The 17,598-nt window shown below is 37.8% G+C and overlaps 1 protein-coding gene and 1 non-coding gene across 2 annotated transcripts; both read right to left on the bottom strand.

Annotated features, from left to right (window-relative positions):
• Nucleotides 1-11,829: 11,829 nt before the first annotated feature.
• On the bottom strand, nt 11,830-14,068 carry LOC110778809 (SCARECROW-LIKE protein 7). Its single transcript, XM_021983362.2, has one exon. The coding sequence runs from the start codon at nt 13,900-13,902 to the stop codon at nt 12,028-12,030; it is 1,875 nt and encodes a 624-aa protein (XP_021839054.1). The 5' UTR covers nt 13,903-14,068; the 3' UTR covers nt 11,830-12,027.
• Nucleotides 14,069-17,291: 3,223 nt separating this feature from the next.
• LOC130470950 (small nucleolar RNA R71) lies at nt 17,292-17,398 on the bottom strand. Its single transcript, XR_008931662.1, has one exon. It is a non-coding gene; the product is annotated as a small nucleolar RNA R71 (small nucleolar RNA).
• Between the last annotated feature and the right edge of the window lie 200 nt (nt 17,399-17,598).

Raw genomic sequence — 17,598 nt, 5'->3', positions numbered from 1 at the left:
GACACATAAGATTGCGACAACTAAATGTTGTCGCAACTTGCGACCTTTATCATCACCCTTTAAAATATATATTAAGACAAACCTAATAATACTTTGTATGATAATTTTTTATTTTATTTATTAGTAAAAAATTGAGGTTAAAGCAAAACAAGTTGTAACACCCCGACCTCTAATTCAATTATTTAATCATAATTAGCAGCGGAATAAACCTAATTTGGTCGGGACATTACCTGCCGTAACTCTCTCTTGGGAATTACAAGGCAACTATCAATCATAAGTTATTAAACTCCAAAATTAACATAATAATCCTTTTTAATTCCTTAATAAAAGTACGTAACTTAATTAAGAATCTTTACTTAAACTTGTTACAACTTGACATTGACCTAGGTGAACATGGTAATGGTGAAATCCTCGCCACTACTCGTTTCCGTGGTCCCCAGCAGTACCTAAAACGGAAAACAAAACGGTGAGCCGAAGACTCAGTAACGAGTTACCCTAGCATCGTAACATCATTTCAATTCATTTTATTTAATAAACAGGGAGAATAGAATATAGTAAAACATTTAATAAATCATCATTTTCAATAATATCATTTCAAGAATTTCAGGAACATTATTTCAGGAATATCTTTCATTAATCTTTTTCCTTTTAACAGTATTATTCTGGTCGTCAGGACTTTACAGGAAAACATGGTAGGACGTCTCCTGCGAACAGGGGAAGCCAGTGCTTCATAACAGGGGGAGTCAATGCTCCATAACAGGGGAAGCCAGTGCTTCATTTCAGGGGGAACCTTGGTTCCATATCAGGGGAAGCCAGTGCTTCTTATCAGGGGAACCTTGGTTCCATATCAGGGGAAGCCAGTGCTTCTTATCAGGGGGAGCCTGGGCTCCATATCAGGGGAACTTGACCAGTTCTTACACTTTCATTTATCATGTTTACATTTCTTTTAGTTGAACATTAATCAGGAAAATCTCATTCATTCAAGATTGTTCAATAAAACCATTAAATCTCGTTATTTCATAAAATCATTACTTTCAGGAATAATAATTCATTAAATCAATACTTTGCATAAAGCTGCATTATCATAAAACAATTCAATCAAATCATACTTGTAATCCGCAAATCATAAAACATCATTACAAAGCATCAATCATTCACAATATTATTCATAATTTCGAAGGGATTGCGGGTACTAGCAATAACCGTTACCTCAACCGTAGTTTTTTATACTTCCTGTCTGATGGATCGTCCTTCCTGAGCCCCGAGTCCAATTTCTTTCAAAATATCGAATTATTGAATTAGTATTAAATCGACAAACAATCTAAAATCGATATTTTATAAATATTAAGTTTATAAATCATGAATTTATAAATAACGTATTTTAATAAAAATATAATTCATAATTTAATGAAAATATTATTAATCGACATTTTAATCAAAATATATATATTATATAAATCGATTTACATTATTTAAATTTCATAAATTAACGAAAAATATTATTTACATCAAAATTTCAGTAAACATATAAATCTGAATTTATCATTTAAATTTCTATTAAAACAAATAACAATTAATTTTTTTTTTTTTTAATGTTAACATGAGTGTTTAAATAAAAGAATAGGGTTTACTTTTGGGATATTGGCCAAACAAAAGGGCTTGGGCTTAATTTGGGGAATAAATGAACAAAGTTCCTATTACTGGAACTCGTTTCTTTTCGAAACTGAGGCACGAAGCAGGGGAAGCAGGGGAGGGGGATCGAAGCAAAGGAAAGGGAGAAGGAAAGGGAACGGCGGTTGGGCCCGGGGCAGCACGGCGGCGCAGGAGCGTGCCGACAAGGAGATGGAGGTAGTGGTGGACGCAGGGCGGCGCATCGCGGAGGAGAGGGAGGGAAAGGCAGGGGAGATGCGAGCAGGAAAGAGGGAGCAGGGGGACGGTGGGGTGAGTGCGGTGGTGGTGGCCTGCGCACAGAGGAGATGGAGGGTGGTGCGCGGCCTAACGGCGGTGCCGGCGGCTGGGCGTGAAGAAGAGAAAAGTCAGGGTAGGTGAGTTGAACTGAAAAGCAGGGGAGGGGCAGGGGAGTTCACGACGAAGGAGGAGGAGAAATAAGGGAGGTGTTTGGGTCGGGTGTTGCGCCGGAGATGGTGGTGAGGGTGGCTGTGAGTGGGGCTGCGTGGTTGGGTGGTTGCAGCACGATGGTGCCGTGAAAGGAAGGAGGGAAGCTTGGTGGTGATGGTTCGAAACAGAGAGGAGAATTAGAATTGAAAATTGGTTTTGATTTTCTGATGTTGAATTCCAATTGGTACCATGACTGATTTGTATAGTCAAGAAGAGTGAATGGGAAGGAAAAGTCCTTGGTCTCCAAGGCATGAATGTAGACAGAATTCAAGGAAAGGAGTGGGAACATACGTGGAGAGGAGGAAGAAGAAGAGAAATGGAATTTTTCTCTTTCAAGGGCATTTTTGTAATTTCACAAGATTAGGCCAAAATTCTGAAAATTGGTTTCTGTTTTTAGGAAATTAATTAGAATAGAAATGTTTAATTAAAACTAAGTTTCGAGATAATCTTTTATAAAAATATCGTTAACGAAAAAAATAAATTTAGTTTTCGAATAGAATAAGAACGTTTCGAAATTATTAAAAATCCGAAATAATTAACGAAATAACTAAAATAAATAGCTTAAGCTCGTAACTTTGAAATTAAATCATGGAATCTGAAAAATAATAAATCGTGTAATAATATTAAAAATTCAAGTGAAGTAAACTTCGTTAATTAAAATAAAGATCAAAATTAGGATTAAAAACGATTTTAAGCTAAGTACAAATCATTAAGCATAATTAATCGAGTTTTAAAAATTCGGGGTATTACATTCTTACCCCCTTAGAAAAAGTTTCGTCCTCGAAACTTGAAAATTAGACGTATAAAATGATTGTTGAAAATCAAAAACATTCGATTAAAAGTATGATATTTATTTTAAAACCAAGATCTCACAATTTCATTCCAATTCCGACAATGTCTAGCTTTCATTCCGCCATCATCTTTTAGGACTCCGCTTCAACCCGGGACCTAGAAACGAAGAGTAGAGAACACAAAAGGGGCAAAATCATATCTTGATCCTTAATCGTCATTAAGGTCAATTATATTCCGCCATCATCTTTCGTATCTCCACTTTGTTTTATAGAATAGGACCGAGGAGCAAAGAACGTAAAAGGGGCAAATTATTAGCTTAGACTAGACCCCCATTTTACTTGTGATATCTTGTTTGAAAATATTTTACACCAAAAATAGTAACATTTCATGCAAAATTATAATTCTGAAAATATATGTATATATAAAGAAAATAAACATTTATCTATCAATTGCATTACTCAATCTCGTACTCTGAGCTCAGGAGAACTTCCATCGGAGACGGCATCCATGTATAACAATTAGATCACCAGTACAATCATGTCAGCATAACATAATTATATCATAGAGACATAATTCATGTGAACATTTCAAATTCAACATAAGCATAACATCTAACACACGAGCATGGTTGACCATAACATAATCATTCATAGAAAACATAGTAATTCATACATCATATCGTTCGTGGGCGAATAATTAGAGATATTTCGCTTTCATTTTCCATTGGGCTTCTTTGTTGCAGGAAACTTATCGTTGACTTTCGTTATTCGATTCGTTTCGATTTCAATTTCCGATCTTTTCTTCTACGTCAAACAACTTCGTTGACTACGTTCGTTGCGGGGGTTTGAGTCCAACCACGTGACAGGAACTACATCATTAGACGTACGACTTCGTTACTTATCCTTAGTATTTTAAGTCGACAAACCTTGGGTTTTGGCGGATAATTCTAAGCCATCACACGTGCCCTTATCAGAACAATCTAGGTTCCAGTAACTTAGTTCAGACTACCTGGATTTACAGACATGTCATTTCGTCGATTTCTTTTCTTAACTCCATTGCATTCCTCAGTCATTCATAATTCTTTTCGAACTTCATAACATTCATTTGATATTATCAACCTTATAGACAGACTAATTCTCGATAACTTATTTTGGTAAGTTCCTCAAAGCTTTATATGCAAACTCAATTCCATATTTTTACCATAAATCATGTTTTCCACATAACATTTTGCAGAACCTTAAATTCTTTCGCTTAGCTTTCTTTATGGGGGTAATCACGCATCCTTTCAAATAAATACATAAAAATAAACCTTACAAATGATGCAGAAAAGTAAACTAAAGATTGATTTCAATTATAACTTCAATGCTTTAAACCTTGATTTAATTTTTTGATTCGCCACTTAAGAAGTTCAAACTCATGGTCTTTCGATACTCTACCATTCAACCTTTTTGATAATTGATTCTTGATAACTCATTTTGATAACATCCTCAAGATCTTATTCACGTGTCAACTTAAGCGAGTCTTTTGTCATAACTCATGTTGGGTTCATAACATTTATGTATAACCTCTTAACTTCCTTAATAAAGGCATATCAATCATCTTTTAGGTGCTAGACTTTTGTACTTATAAACACCAATATATTCACCATGAATAACATGGGAAGATAACTCTAGAATCAATTTCATTCACAATTTGCACATTTTAAACTTCGAATAATCTCCACTTAATTAGTGTCAACCACAACCTTATGCTCGTTTGGTACTCCTAATGTTTATATTATGCTTAAAGATTTCACAACCATCAAAGTTCCTCAAAACCATTCATATCCATAAAATCTTTGAGTTCGCACCGTGCTTACCTTAACTTCTTCCAAGAAAACAGTAATGCTTAAACTTTGCCTTGTCTGTCTAGGGTAGAAAACTTATGACATGTGACGATAAATATGGAATCAAGGGAAGTTCGGTTAAAATAATATCAGCTTTGTCGTAATCTTCGTCTTTCATCATGTAAGCTCTTGCATACGTCGTGATCGTGTTGGATTATGATTAACCCTAGAATTGTTGTTGTTTCGTTCATGATTGGTCGAGGTTGACAAAATGCTCTTTCCCTCCACGTATTCGTTCCTACACGACATTAGTTTCTTATTCGTCAGGGCATTGCAAAGTCTCCAATAGTTGATCCATCTTGTTGGTCCATTTTTCAAATTCCATCGAATCGGCTTGCCGTCATAGATTGGTGGATTCCAGGGTGAAATTTTCTCAAATAGTGATGCATTTTCGTTCGATTTCGTTTTCGAGAATATTTGACCGATTAAGTTGACATCGTACTTGCAGTTCCTAATCGTTTCATCATCTCCTCGTGGTCTTCTATAAATTGTCGTTACAGAAATCATCATGGAAAACATCATTGTGGACGACGTCATTGTGAATATTGCGCTTGTTGTGAGCTTCGTTCGTGGCATCATTAGTAACCTCGATAATCGATATTTCGCATAACATATTCAATCAAGAAAACATCAATAACATAAGAAATGAATCCCTTTTATCCTGTGCGTTCCTACGCTCACACTCATTTCATTTTAACTTGACTTGATTTTAACATATTCTTTTTAACTTATTCCTTATAATTCTTTGCTTAAAGCCTAATGAATTCTATTTCGTGCGAAACCCGTAAGGTTTAGCACTTATGGTCCAGAACCTTGGCTCTGATACCAAACTGCAACACCCCGACCTCTAATTCAATTATTTAATCATAATTAGCAGCGGAATTAACCTAATTTGGTCGGGACATTACCTGCCGTAACTCTCTCTTGGGAATTACAAGGCAACTATCAATCATAAGTTATTAAACTCCAAAATTAACATAATAATCCTTTTTAATTCCTTAATAAAAGTACGTAACTTAATCAAGAATCTTTACTTAAACTTGTTACAACTTGACATTGACCTAGGTGAACATGGTAATGGTGAAATCCTCGCCACTACTCGTTTCCGTGGTCCCCAGCAGTACCTAAAACGGAAAACAAAACGGTGAGCCGAAGACTCAGTAGCGAGTTACCCTAGCATTGTAACATCATTTCAATTCATTTTATTTAATAAACAGGGAGAATAGAATATAGTAAAACATTTAATAAATCATCATTTTCAATAATATCATTTCAAGAATTTCAGGAACATTATTTCCGGAATATCTTTCATTAATCTTTTTCCTTTTAACAGTATTATTCTGGTCGTCAGGACTTTACAGGAAAACATGGTAGGACGTCTCCTACGAACAGGGGAAGCCAGTGCTTCATAACAGGGGGAGTCAATGCTCCATAACAGGGGAAGCCAGTGCTTCATTTCAGGGGGAACCTTGGTTCCATATCAGGGGAAGCCAGTGCTTCTTATCAGGGGAACCTTGGTTCCATATCAGGGGAAGCCAGTGCTTCTTATCAGGGGGAGCCTGGGCTCCATATCAGGGGAACTTGACCAGTTCTTACACTTTCATTTATCATGTTTACATTTCTTTTAGTTGAACATTAATCAGGAAAATCTCATTCATTCAGGATTGTTCAATAAAACCATTAAATCTCGTTATTTCATAAAATCATTACTTTCAGGAATAATAATTCATTAAATCAATACTTTGCATAAAGCTGCATTATCATAAAACAATTCAATCAAATCATACTTGTAATCCGCAAATCATAAAACATCATTATAAAGCATCAATCATTCACAACATTATTCATAATTTCGAAGGGATTGCGGGTACTAGCAATAACCGTTACCTCAACCGTAGTTTTTTATACTTCCTGTCTGATGGATCGTCCTTCCTGAGCCCCGAGTCCAATTTCTTTCAAAATATCGAATTATTGAATTAGTATTAAATCGACAAACAATCTAAAATCGATATTTTATAAATATTAAGTTTATAAATCATGAATTTATAAATAACGTATTTTAATAAAAATATAATTTCATAATTTAATGAAAATATTATTAATCGACATTTTAATAAAAATATATATATATTTTATAAATCGATTTACATTATTTAAATTTCATAAATTAACGAAAAATATTATTTACGTCAAAATTTCAGTAAACATATAAATATGAATTTATCATTTAAATTTCTATTAAAACAAATAACAATTAATTTTTTTTTTAAATGTTAACATGAGTGTTTAAATAAAAGAATAGGGCTTACTTTTGGGATATTGGCCAAACAAAAGGGCTTGGGCTTAATTTGGGGAATAAATGAACAAAGTTCCAATTACTAGAACTCGTTTCTTTTCGAAACTGAGGCACGAAGCAGGGGAAGCAGGGGAGGGGGATCGAAGCAAAGGAAAGGGAGAAGGAAAGGGAACGGCGGTTGGGCCCGGGGCAGCACGGCGGCGCAGGAGCGTGCCGACAAGGAGATGGAGGTAGTGGTGGACGCAGGGCGGCGCATCGCGGAGGAGAGGGAGGGAAAGGCAGGGGAGATGCGAGCAGGAAAGAGGGAGCAGGGGGACGGTGGGGTGAGTGCGGTGGTGGTGGCCTGCGCACAGAGGAGATGGAGGGTGGTGCGCGGCCTAACGGCGATGCCGGCGGCTGGGCGTGAAGAAGAGAAAAGTCAGGGGAGGTGAGTTGAACTGAAAAGCAGGGGAGGGGCAGGGGAGTTCACGACGAAGGAGGAGGAGAAATAAGGGAGGTGTTTGGGTCGGGTGTTGCGCCGGAGATGGTGGTGAGGGTGGCTGTGAGTGGGGCTGCGTGGTTGGGTGGTTGCAGCACGGTGGTGCCGTGAAAGGAAGGAGGGAAGCTTGGTGGTGATGGTTCGAAACAGAGAGGAGAATTAGAATTGAAAATTGGTTTTGATTTTCTGATGTTGAATTCCAATTGGTACCATGACTGATTTGTATAGTCAAGAAGAGTGAATGGGAAGGAAAAGTCCTTGGTCTCCAAGGCATGAATGTAGACAGAATTCAAGGAAAGGAGTGGGAACATACGTGGAGAGGAGGAAGAAGAAGAGAAATGGAATTTTTCTCTTTCAAGGGCATTTTTGTAATTTCACAAGATTAGGCCAAAATTCTGAAAGTTGGTTTCTGTTTTTAGGAAATTAATTAGAATAGAAATGTTTAATTAAAATTAAGTTTCGAGATAATGTTTTATAAAAATATCGTTAACGAAAAAAATAAATTTAGTTTTCGAATAGAATAAGAACGTTTCGAAATTATTAAAAATCCGAAATAATTAACGAAATAACTAAAATAAATAGCTTAAGCTCGTAACTTTGAAATTAAATCATGGAATCTGAAAAATAATAAATCGTGTAATAATATTAAAAATTCAAGTGAAGTAAACTTCGTTAATTAAAATAAAGATCAAAATTAGGATTAAAAACGATTTTAAGCTAAGTACAAATCATTAAGCATAATTAATCGAGTTTTAAAAATTCGGGGTATTACACAAGTGAATAGTGTTAAAAGTCAAAATGGTGCAACTATTTAGGAACGGATGAAGTATATCTGAAAAATAATAGTCTGTATTTTATTAAGCAATTAGATTAAATCCCGTGCACGCACGGATTTTGATATTTTTGTTCACAAAATATTTAACTAAATATCTCTCAAACTACTGCATAGTTATAACATTTTTAACATATTCGTTTAAATTTATTAAAGTGCTAATATTCTAAATTTGACCAAAATATTGAGTGATATATTTTATTATTAATATAGCGATTTGACTAAAATAAACAAATTTAGAATAATTAAAATTTGTTTCCATACATAAATAGTTATAAAATAGGTGGAAAATAAAAAATAAAATAAAACAGATACGTAATACATTTTTTTGGGAAAGTGGTTTTTGACGGGAAAAAATCGCACCAGGAATTGATACGTGTCATTCCTGGTGTCTCTTTTAATATATAGTAATAGATACTACGTAATAGATATACATGTCAACCCTAAGCAAGCATATAACACCCACAACAAATTACTTTATCAATTTTCGTTTTAAAATAACCAAATTACCCGTTAAGAGACCATCCCGCCCCGGCTTGTTACCAAACTGACCCGTTATGGGCCGGTCCATGACGGGTCACGAGCTTTAATGCGGCCGGCCCAATTCAGCTGACCGGTTTACCAGTCTCATTCTCTCAAGTCATTTTTTTTTTTGATAAATTCTCTCAAGTCATTTCATGATGCGAGATTAAATTCAAACCAAACATTTATTACTCCATTTCTTTTGTAAATCTCCCTAGCTAAGTGTTTCATAAATGTACAAACATGCAATAGTCTCAAAATCATCTGATATTGTTTTACTAATGTTTCTAAATTTAACATAAACACTTAACCAATTACATTTTGATATGACTTTCATATATAATGACACTGATTCTGATTTATTATTTTTCCCCTTTCATATGTGTGGATGTTAAAGAAAGAAAGCATCCATCACACGACTCTATATGATATAAGATATAAATGTGGTGTAGAATAGACAATTTTCCATGGCAAACAAAAAAATGACAAAAAACAATTGTGAGGATTAACATGTAGTAGTCAGATTATGGCTCTATTTAGGAACATTAACTGAAATAGAGATGAAACTGATGAATTAGCTGAAATTTAAATGTGTTAGACGTGATAGCTGAAACTGAGACAATACTAGAACTGATAAGGTACCTGGTTACTTATAGATGTATTGCCAAACAGAGCCTATTTTAGTCCATTGAAAGTTTGACAATTTTCAATCAGTTGTACCTTGTAGTTGTATTGTTTATAAATACAATATCAATACTATTTTTTTGGAATCTTGTAGATGTAGTCTTTGTTGTACCACATCCTTCTCCAAAGTTCAAAGTTTCAAACCTAATCGCGGTGAATTATGGTCATTTCCATACATAGAAATGAATTTGTTCTATTCACCTTATGTGTATAGCTTATTAGATCAGATTAGAAAAATTCAAAAATCAGACCAAATCAGATCAAAATAAGCAAAAGAACTCATAATACATTCAGATCAGGATAGACCGGATCAGACCAGACATACCATAAACTAGAAAAATCATACCAAAGCAGGTGAAGAGCAGGGGCAGATGTTAGTTAGTACCGTGGTGGGCCCGACCCCCCGACCTGAAAATTTAGTAGTGTATTTTCAGTTACGACCCCCCTAAAATTTGTGTATAATTGTATATTTACATAATATATTGCTTAATTTTTTTCTACCGACCTTCCTCGTAAAAGTGTAAAACTGTTCAAGATCGGCCACTACCCACTGGTGAAGAGAACACACCCGAACAATTATGGGGCGGCTGAAGAGCTCCAAATTTCATAATCAGAATTTATTGGCATGAAGCTTTAAAAGATCATTATTTCATTAATGCAAATGCAGATAAATTTTGTATGTAAATGGGTCACCTTCTGATAACCCTATCTAGGACAAAGACAATGACTTTGTTTTCTTCATCATTTATTTTTCTGATAACCCTATTTGTTTTCTTCAAGCTAAATTTTGACGGTTTGAAAAGACAATGACTTCGTTTTCTTCATTTATTAACCGTAGGTTGCCATTTTGAGTTCTGCTAAAATAGCTTTAGTATCTAAACACACAGGGACCCCTTTCTTTTTTTATGTATGTTTCCCTTATAATAGCCTCGTCCTTAGAAAATTGATAGTGATTTTCCAACCTCTCTATGAAAATCTTACACCTTGTTACATTAACTAATCCATCCTATTAAATCAAATTACTCTTACTACCTAACTACCAAGTGTTTTACAACACATAATGATTTACCGATAATGTCTAACTTAGTGGGTAAAACTGATGACATGTGAATTATAAGGGGTAAGTTCTTATTTCTCTTATTCATAATTTATATTGCCCTTGTGCTCATTCGCGCAAAAAAAAAAAAAACAACACAAAATTATCCAGATTGAAAATTCTTAAGCATGCCACCAAACACCACTAGTCCACCGAGAGATACAAGTACTAACATGACATATACATAGACCTGGTTAGTGGACAACGTAATCCATAAGGCTTTTATTGGACAAAACTTTTATCGAACAATGTCAATATAAGGTCAAACTTATTACACAATCATTTTGAAATTTAAAATAGTTATGATATAAATACTTTTGTGTATAGCTTCGTATTCACTAGGATTCGCATACGACTAAACTTTTCTTTATTATTTTTCCTTGCTCGTTTATTGATCCGTCCACTATCAACGAGCTATTTCATGCGACTTGCTTTGAACCGGTCATCATTGACCTGGTAAAAGTAACCATTTCATTACTCGACCAACCTTTAACCGGTACCGACCCTGACCCGAACCACCCAATAACTAGGTGTAGACATATACCAACGTGTAATGCACATAGACACCATCACCATCCCCTAAAGATGGATGTGGGGCTGGCCCGAGACCCGACCCGGTACGAAAAAAGCCCGGCACGGCACAGGCACGAAAAGAGCAAGAAGTTGTGGGCCGCATTTTTTTTTTTGAAAAAGCACGACAAGACACGCTAAAATTAGTAAAATCAGCCTTCGACACGACAGCCCGTGGGCCTAGATCTATGTTGAACTTTTCAGCCCGCTCCAGCCCAACATGATGGAGAGTGGCCATGACATGGGCTCAGCCGGAAGCCTGTAATCCCGGGCGTATGTTCAACTGCGTAACACACTAACACATGACACAAGCCGAAGCATAATGAACAATTGAACATAGACATTATCCCAAACACCATTCAGTCGATGGTACATTGTAGAGTCGTAGATGCACACTACTACTCTAGCATAGACTTGTATGGAGAGGACTGATTCAGCTAGGCATTCAAGTTTGAATGATAAATGAATCAATGATGAAGAAGCTACTGTATACTGTACAGTGAATATCACATCATCATCGAAAAATGAGAAACATCAAACATGCATTTAACACAAATTGCATTTGAAACCCATTTTCATTCAATCATTCATTCATTCAACCATTTTCTTTTTACAATTTTGTATAATTGGACTATTTCTAACCTAAAACAAAGAAAATCCCAATAACCCTTAAACCAAATAGTAATAAAATCTGGAAAATTAAAGACCCTAATTTTCAATTACACTAAAATTGAAAGAAATAATTAATAAGTAATTAATGCCAAGAAGAAACAGTGAGAAGAGGGACATCATTCCAAGCAAGAGAAAGAAACCCAGGTGGAGAATCCACCAACTTATACGATGAGCTATAATTATAATTCCATAACAATATCTTTGCTTGACTATTTGCATAATTGCTTACTCTTACCGCTTCAAATCCAGCATTCTCCATTAATCTTTTCCATTCTTCTTTGCATTCCATCCTCTCTCTTCTGCTTCCCTGTAACTCCGGCCCAACACTACCCATTATTCTCCGCCCGAATATCAACCTCTCTACTTGAACCCGGTCAACCGATTCCCGATCCAAATTCGGCTCCAGCGACTCAAATACCGCGGTGTAGTATTTGACTGCTGTTTTAAACCGGGTCGAATAACCCACCTGGTTTAAACCCACTTCGTATTCACCCAGTGTAACGATTTTCGGGTTCAGTGATTTAGCTAGTTTCAGAACAGTTTCTACTTCGACTGTTGTTTCGTCTAAAAGGTTGTACAATTGGAGCATGAAATTAATGGTAAGTACCTCATCTGGGTCGACCCGGAAGCTTGACTCGGTTAGCTCGTGGACAGGGGTGAGTATTGGCTCGAACTCGAAGTTGAGTTCTAGAACTTTCGCGAACTCTCGGAGGCGGTTACCAGTGGCGAAAAGGGCACTCGTCGGAGATTCCCCAAGGGCTGGAGCAGGAATCCCGGAGATCCGAATCTTATTGGGCTTTCCGGCGGGTCGGGTTGCTAGGGCTTGGAGTAGAGCGGCCCATTGGACACCTTGCACTATCCCGAAATCAACAATATGGATCTTTTCTGCTCCATCGGTGGCTTCGAGTATTGCTTGGTTTGCTGTTAAGTGGGCGAACTTAGAGAACGGGCACGCGTCGTTTAATGCTTTGTATGAAAGAGTGCACTCCTCAGACGCCGTCGTTTCAACGGTTGGGGAAGAGAGGGGAGGAGAGAGACGGCATGAGAGGGCCTCTGTGAAGTAGAACGCAACTCTCTGGATAGGGTCTCCGTGTTGGGAAACCGAGTCTCTGAGTCGAACCAGTGATTTAACGGCGGCGCGTTCCGGGTCTAATTCGGCAAGTCGAGCACACTCGAGTAAAGCCGCGATTAGCGGTGGCCATGAATGCAGTTGTTTTTCCGGAGAAGAAGATGAGGCGACTGCGACGGAAACGGCGGCGTTCCGGTTTTGAGGGGGTTCGGCTTGTATTTGTGGTGGTGGTGGGTCCTTTAGTGGTGGAGAAGGTTGGACCCATTGCTGGGTTGTAACGGTCTTATCTGCATCCGAGTAAATGACCCGAGTGAGATCCGACGGTGGAGATAGGGTGACATTCATTCGAGTTGGACACGTGGCAGCGAAAGGATCACCGCCGTAAAGACTAAAATCAGCGGCGGCACTTCCGCCTTGCCACGCTTCACAACCACCGGTGGATTGAAGATTTGGAGTTTCTGTAACAGCCCCGGAATCAGCGGCGCCACCAGCACTCATCAAACTCTCCATCCACTCGTCGGAATCAAACTCACCAGGCGCCCCACCGTAGAAATCAGCAAACCGGAAGTTAGAGGAGGGATGGTCTAACTGCCAAGGCTCAGTCGCATCGGGTGGTGGACCGCCAACCTGAAACGGATCATGAAAAGCGCCGCCTCCGAATCCCAGAGGAGGCGGTGGACTGGTGGACATAGGAGGAACAGAGGTCGGCCATGGATTGAGAAAAAAGGGGTTATTAGATGCGAGAAATTGAGACTGATGGTGGTGGTGGTGGTGGTGTTGCTGGTGGTGGGTTTGCTGTTGCTGTTCTTGTTGCTGTTGTTGCTGTTGCTTGATAACTTGTTGAGCAATTGCCATGAGATTTCCACTGTCAGCACACATGTAAGCCATTGTCGCAGGGCCTAAAGTTAAGGCCGAGGGTGTATCAGATTAGCATACAAGAAATTTGAAGGTTTTGGGGGGGGGGGGGGGTGGAGAAGAGAGTGAGAGGGGGTTTGTGTGGGTTTTGGGGGGGAAGAGAGGAGAGAGAAAAGGGGGGAGTGAGGTAAGCTTTGATATGAGAGAGAAAGAAGGAAAAAGTAAAGTAAGATATGAGAGAGAGATGAGGAGGAGGTTGGAGCAGTGAGCGAGGGCGAAAACAAAAACACTGATTAAACAACCCCAAATCGATGTGTCAGTGGGCCCTGCGACTGTGTTCAGTGATAGTTGTGATCTTGAGTTTTTTTTATTTATTTAAATAATATAAATTACATATATTTATAATATTTTGATTATTTTCAAAATCTAATATTAAAAAAAAAAAAAAAATGAGCGATTGCCTTCGATATTGCTTAAAGAACCAACAATTCTCAAAATACGACACTTTCTAACTTATTTCCCTCCATACCATCCACCTCAGCATGGAAGAAAGAAAAATAATTATTATTTTTCCCGATTTTGTTTTAAAACAAACCGCCATTTGAATTGGCGGTTCAATGGTATAAACCGCTAACTCAAATGTCGGTTTGCTTTATAACAAAAATCGCGCGTAAGGAATAGGGGTGTAGGTGGGTTAGTCCGCGTGAGAAATAATATAGTATTGGAAAAAAATTCTATTTATATAAGCGGTGCAAGTATTAAGGGACGACCCGAAAAGGAAAACGATTCGAGTGTTAAGGGACGGAGGGAGTATTTTCAAAAAATTAAAGGATATTTTTTATTTGTCTGCAAGTAGAGTATACCAGTGAAAACTATGTTGAAGGAACTCCACAAGATGACCTTATAACTTCGGAAATGAGGGTGTTGTCCTATCTTTGGATATAGGCACATACTAGGGATAAAGACTGTATTTTGAACACAAAACTGTGCTAAGTGCTAACATGTTTTCGGTTTAAATAAATAAATAATTGATTCACTTTGACAAACGCTATACAAATTTCTGAATGCATTTGTTTTCTTGAAACACACTTCTATGACCTTTTATGTCATTTTTATTACTGTTTTTCCTGGGTACTCCCGTGTTTTTACTTTTTAGAATGTGTTGTTGTTGAATGTTTATGACTCTATGTATTTTTTCAAAAAAAAAAAAATTGGTTCCAGCATTCATGTTGTGCCTAAAAAAATTCTCAAGTTGATGGATCGTTAGTCGTTACTATATAAATCGAAACTGAATCTAATGATGTTTTTTTACTAGTTGTGTGATATGTGCGTTTTATATAGTGTTTCACCCCCGTCCCTTAGTACTTTTTATGTGTCAAACGTGCTCTTAGGAGCCGTTTCTAGTACTAATGTGTGTTATTGAGTGTGCCTTGAGTTTCAGGTTTGATTATGAGAAATTGGTCTTTTTAGACCCGTTTCATGTTGATCTAGGCCACTATATGAGCCCGAGGAAGTTCGGGACCTCCATCGTCGACTTTCGGGAGCCTTGGATGCTTATGGTTGAGCCCCGAGAGTTAGACTCAGTGATATGGGCGAGTTATATTGAAGATTGCAAATCGCCCTGGGAGCTGAGGGCGAAATGCAACCATCGGGCGGAATTGAAGCAAATTTGACTCATCAACGCGCGCCCGATTGGGCGCAGCTCGCCCGATCCGGATCGGGCGGTCATCCTGGAGCTTATGTGGAGAGTTTGCAATCCGCACGATCGGGCGGATTTTGGCCCGATCGGGCCGACTATCGAGTGGATTGCCCGATCGGGCGAAGCGACGCCCGATCGGGCGACGCCAACCTCCTGCACTTATGCGCGAGTTTTATTTTCGGTTTTTGGCTTGTATTTTGGGCAAACTATAAATACTAGCCCCTTATATTTTTAGAGGCACCTTATTTTCTAGTATCAAACACTTAGTTTATTTTCCTAAGCTTAGTTTTCTCTCTAATTTGTCCCAAACACTTAGTTTTATTTCCAATCAAAAGTTCAAACTTTATTGTTCCATTGTCTTTCAATTAGGTATTGTTCTTTATTTCATTCATTTCTTTTGCTTTAATTATGTCTTCAATTATGCTAATTGCTTTGTTTATTGTCAACATGCTTGAGTAGTTTAATTTCTAGGGTTTGGGGATCCATGAATTAATATGATGGGATATTGAATAATTGTGATTGTTGGCATTGTGATTAATTCCTATTGATTGGTTTATTCCACTATTCAATTAGATTTGCGCAGGTTTAATTGTGTAGTTACGCAATATCAAGTTAAAATTCGAGAGATGCAATTTGATGTTTAGGCTTGTGTCAATAGGTAGAATTGGGATTAATAAGTAGCGAGAGCCCGTTAATTCTAAGTCTATGACTAGTATCGATTCGAGATAGCATGCTAGTCTAATTAATTACTTTGTTGATTATCATGATTGTTCATTGTCCTGGATTGTTAATCGCTGGTGAACCTATGCCCTAGATTTCCTTAATATATTGATTCATACTTATTTAATTCGTAGTCTTAGTTTACAAACAATCAACCAAATCTTGTTCCCAATAGTTTAGTTTAATTAATTAATAGTAGAAAGAACGCCTGTCTCCCTGTGGATTCGATCCTGACTTCCCTTGCTACCTAGCTAGTGGACCTTAGGTTATTTTTGATTAGGTGATACGACTTTAGCCTGTCAAAATTTGGCGCCGTTGCCGGGGAGACGGTTTTATTTTCTGTTGTTGATTGCTTATCCTAGATTATTGTTTGTTACTACTCAAGGAACTCACGTTCCTTGAGACCGGATCTCACATTGTTTTGTAGTCTTTGTCTATGCCCAGGACCGTAGGTACTAGTAATCTTACTCCATTCGATCCTGAGCCCGAAAGAACCTTTCGTAGACGAAGAACTTTCATTGCACAGTGTGGGAATTACTTTGATTCTGATCATAATATTGGCGATCTTTTTCCTTCAGATACAGATTCAGTTTCAGAGATAGAGATGGGTGACGAAAATCTGCTACCGCCACCTACCCCACGGCTTACAGACTATTCTAAGCCAAGTATGTCCGTGCTATCAAAGGCGATCATGCCTTCTATTGCAGCTGAGACCTTCAAGATTGAGCCTGCATTGATTAACATGATTGAGAGACGCCAGTACGGTGGGGAACCAGGTGAAGATCCGAATCTTCACATTCAGTCCTTCATCCAATATTGTTCCACCATCAAGCAAAAGGGATTGACTCCGGAGCAGACTAAGGAGATACTTTTCCCGTTCTCTTTGAGTGGGAAAGCTAAACCGTGGATTAATGGGTTGAATCGGGCGGCTTTGAAAATCACTAATTGGGAGTCCTTGGCTCTTGCTTTTTATGTTAAATATTTTCCACCTGAGAAAACGGCTCGTCTGAGGGGTCAGATATTAGGTATCTCGCAACAAGCGGATGAGAGTTTGTTCGAGGTCTGGGAGAGATTCAAGGATTTGCAAAGAGAATGCCCGCACCATGGTTTGGAAGATTGGTTCTTGATTCAGCAGTTTTATAATGGTCTGGGCAATGAGTCTAGATGTTTGGTAGATTCGGCTGCCAGTGGGAGGTTCATGCAACTTGAGGTGCCTAGAGCTATGGAGGTGATTGAGGAGATAGCCATTCACAATGCCCAGTATGGAAATCCTAGAGGTCTATCTAATAGGGGTGGTAAGCATGATTTAA

The sequence above is a fragment of the Spinacia oleracea genome, chromosome 3, assembly GCF_020520425.1.
Source record: "Spinacia oleracea cultivar Varoflay chromosome 3, BTI_SOV_V1, whole genome shotgun sequence".
NCBI classification, from domain to species: domain Eukaryota; kingdom Viridiplantae; phylum Streptophyta; class Magnoliopsida; order Caryophyllales; family Amaranthaceae; genus Spinacia; species Spinacia oleracea.
This window is presented reverse-complemented; position numbering and strand designations above follow the sequence as displayed.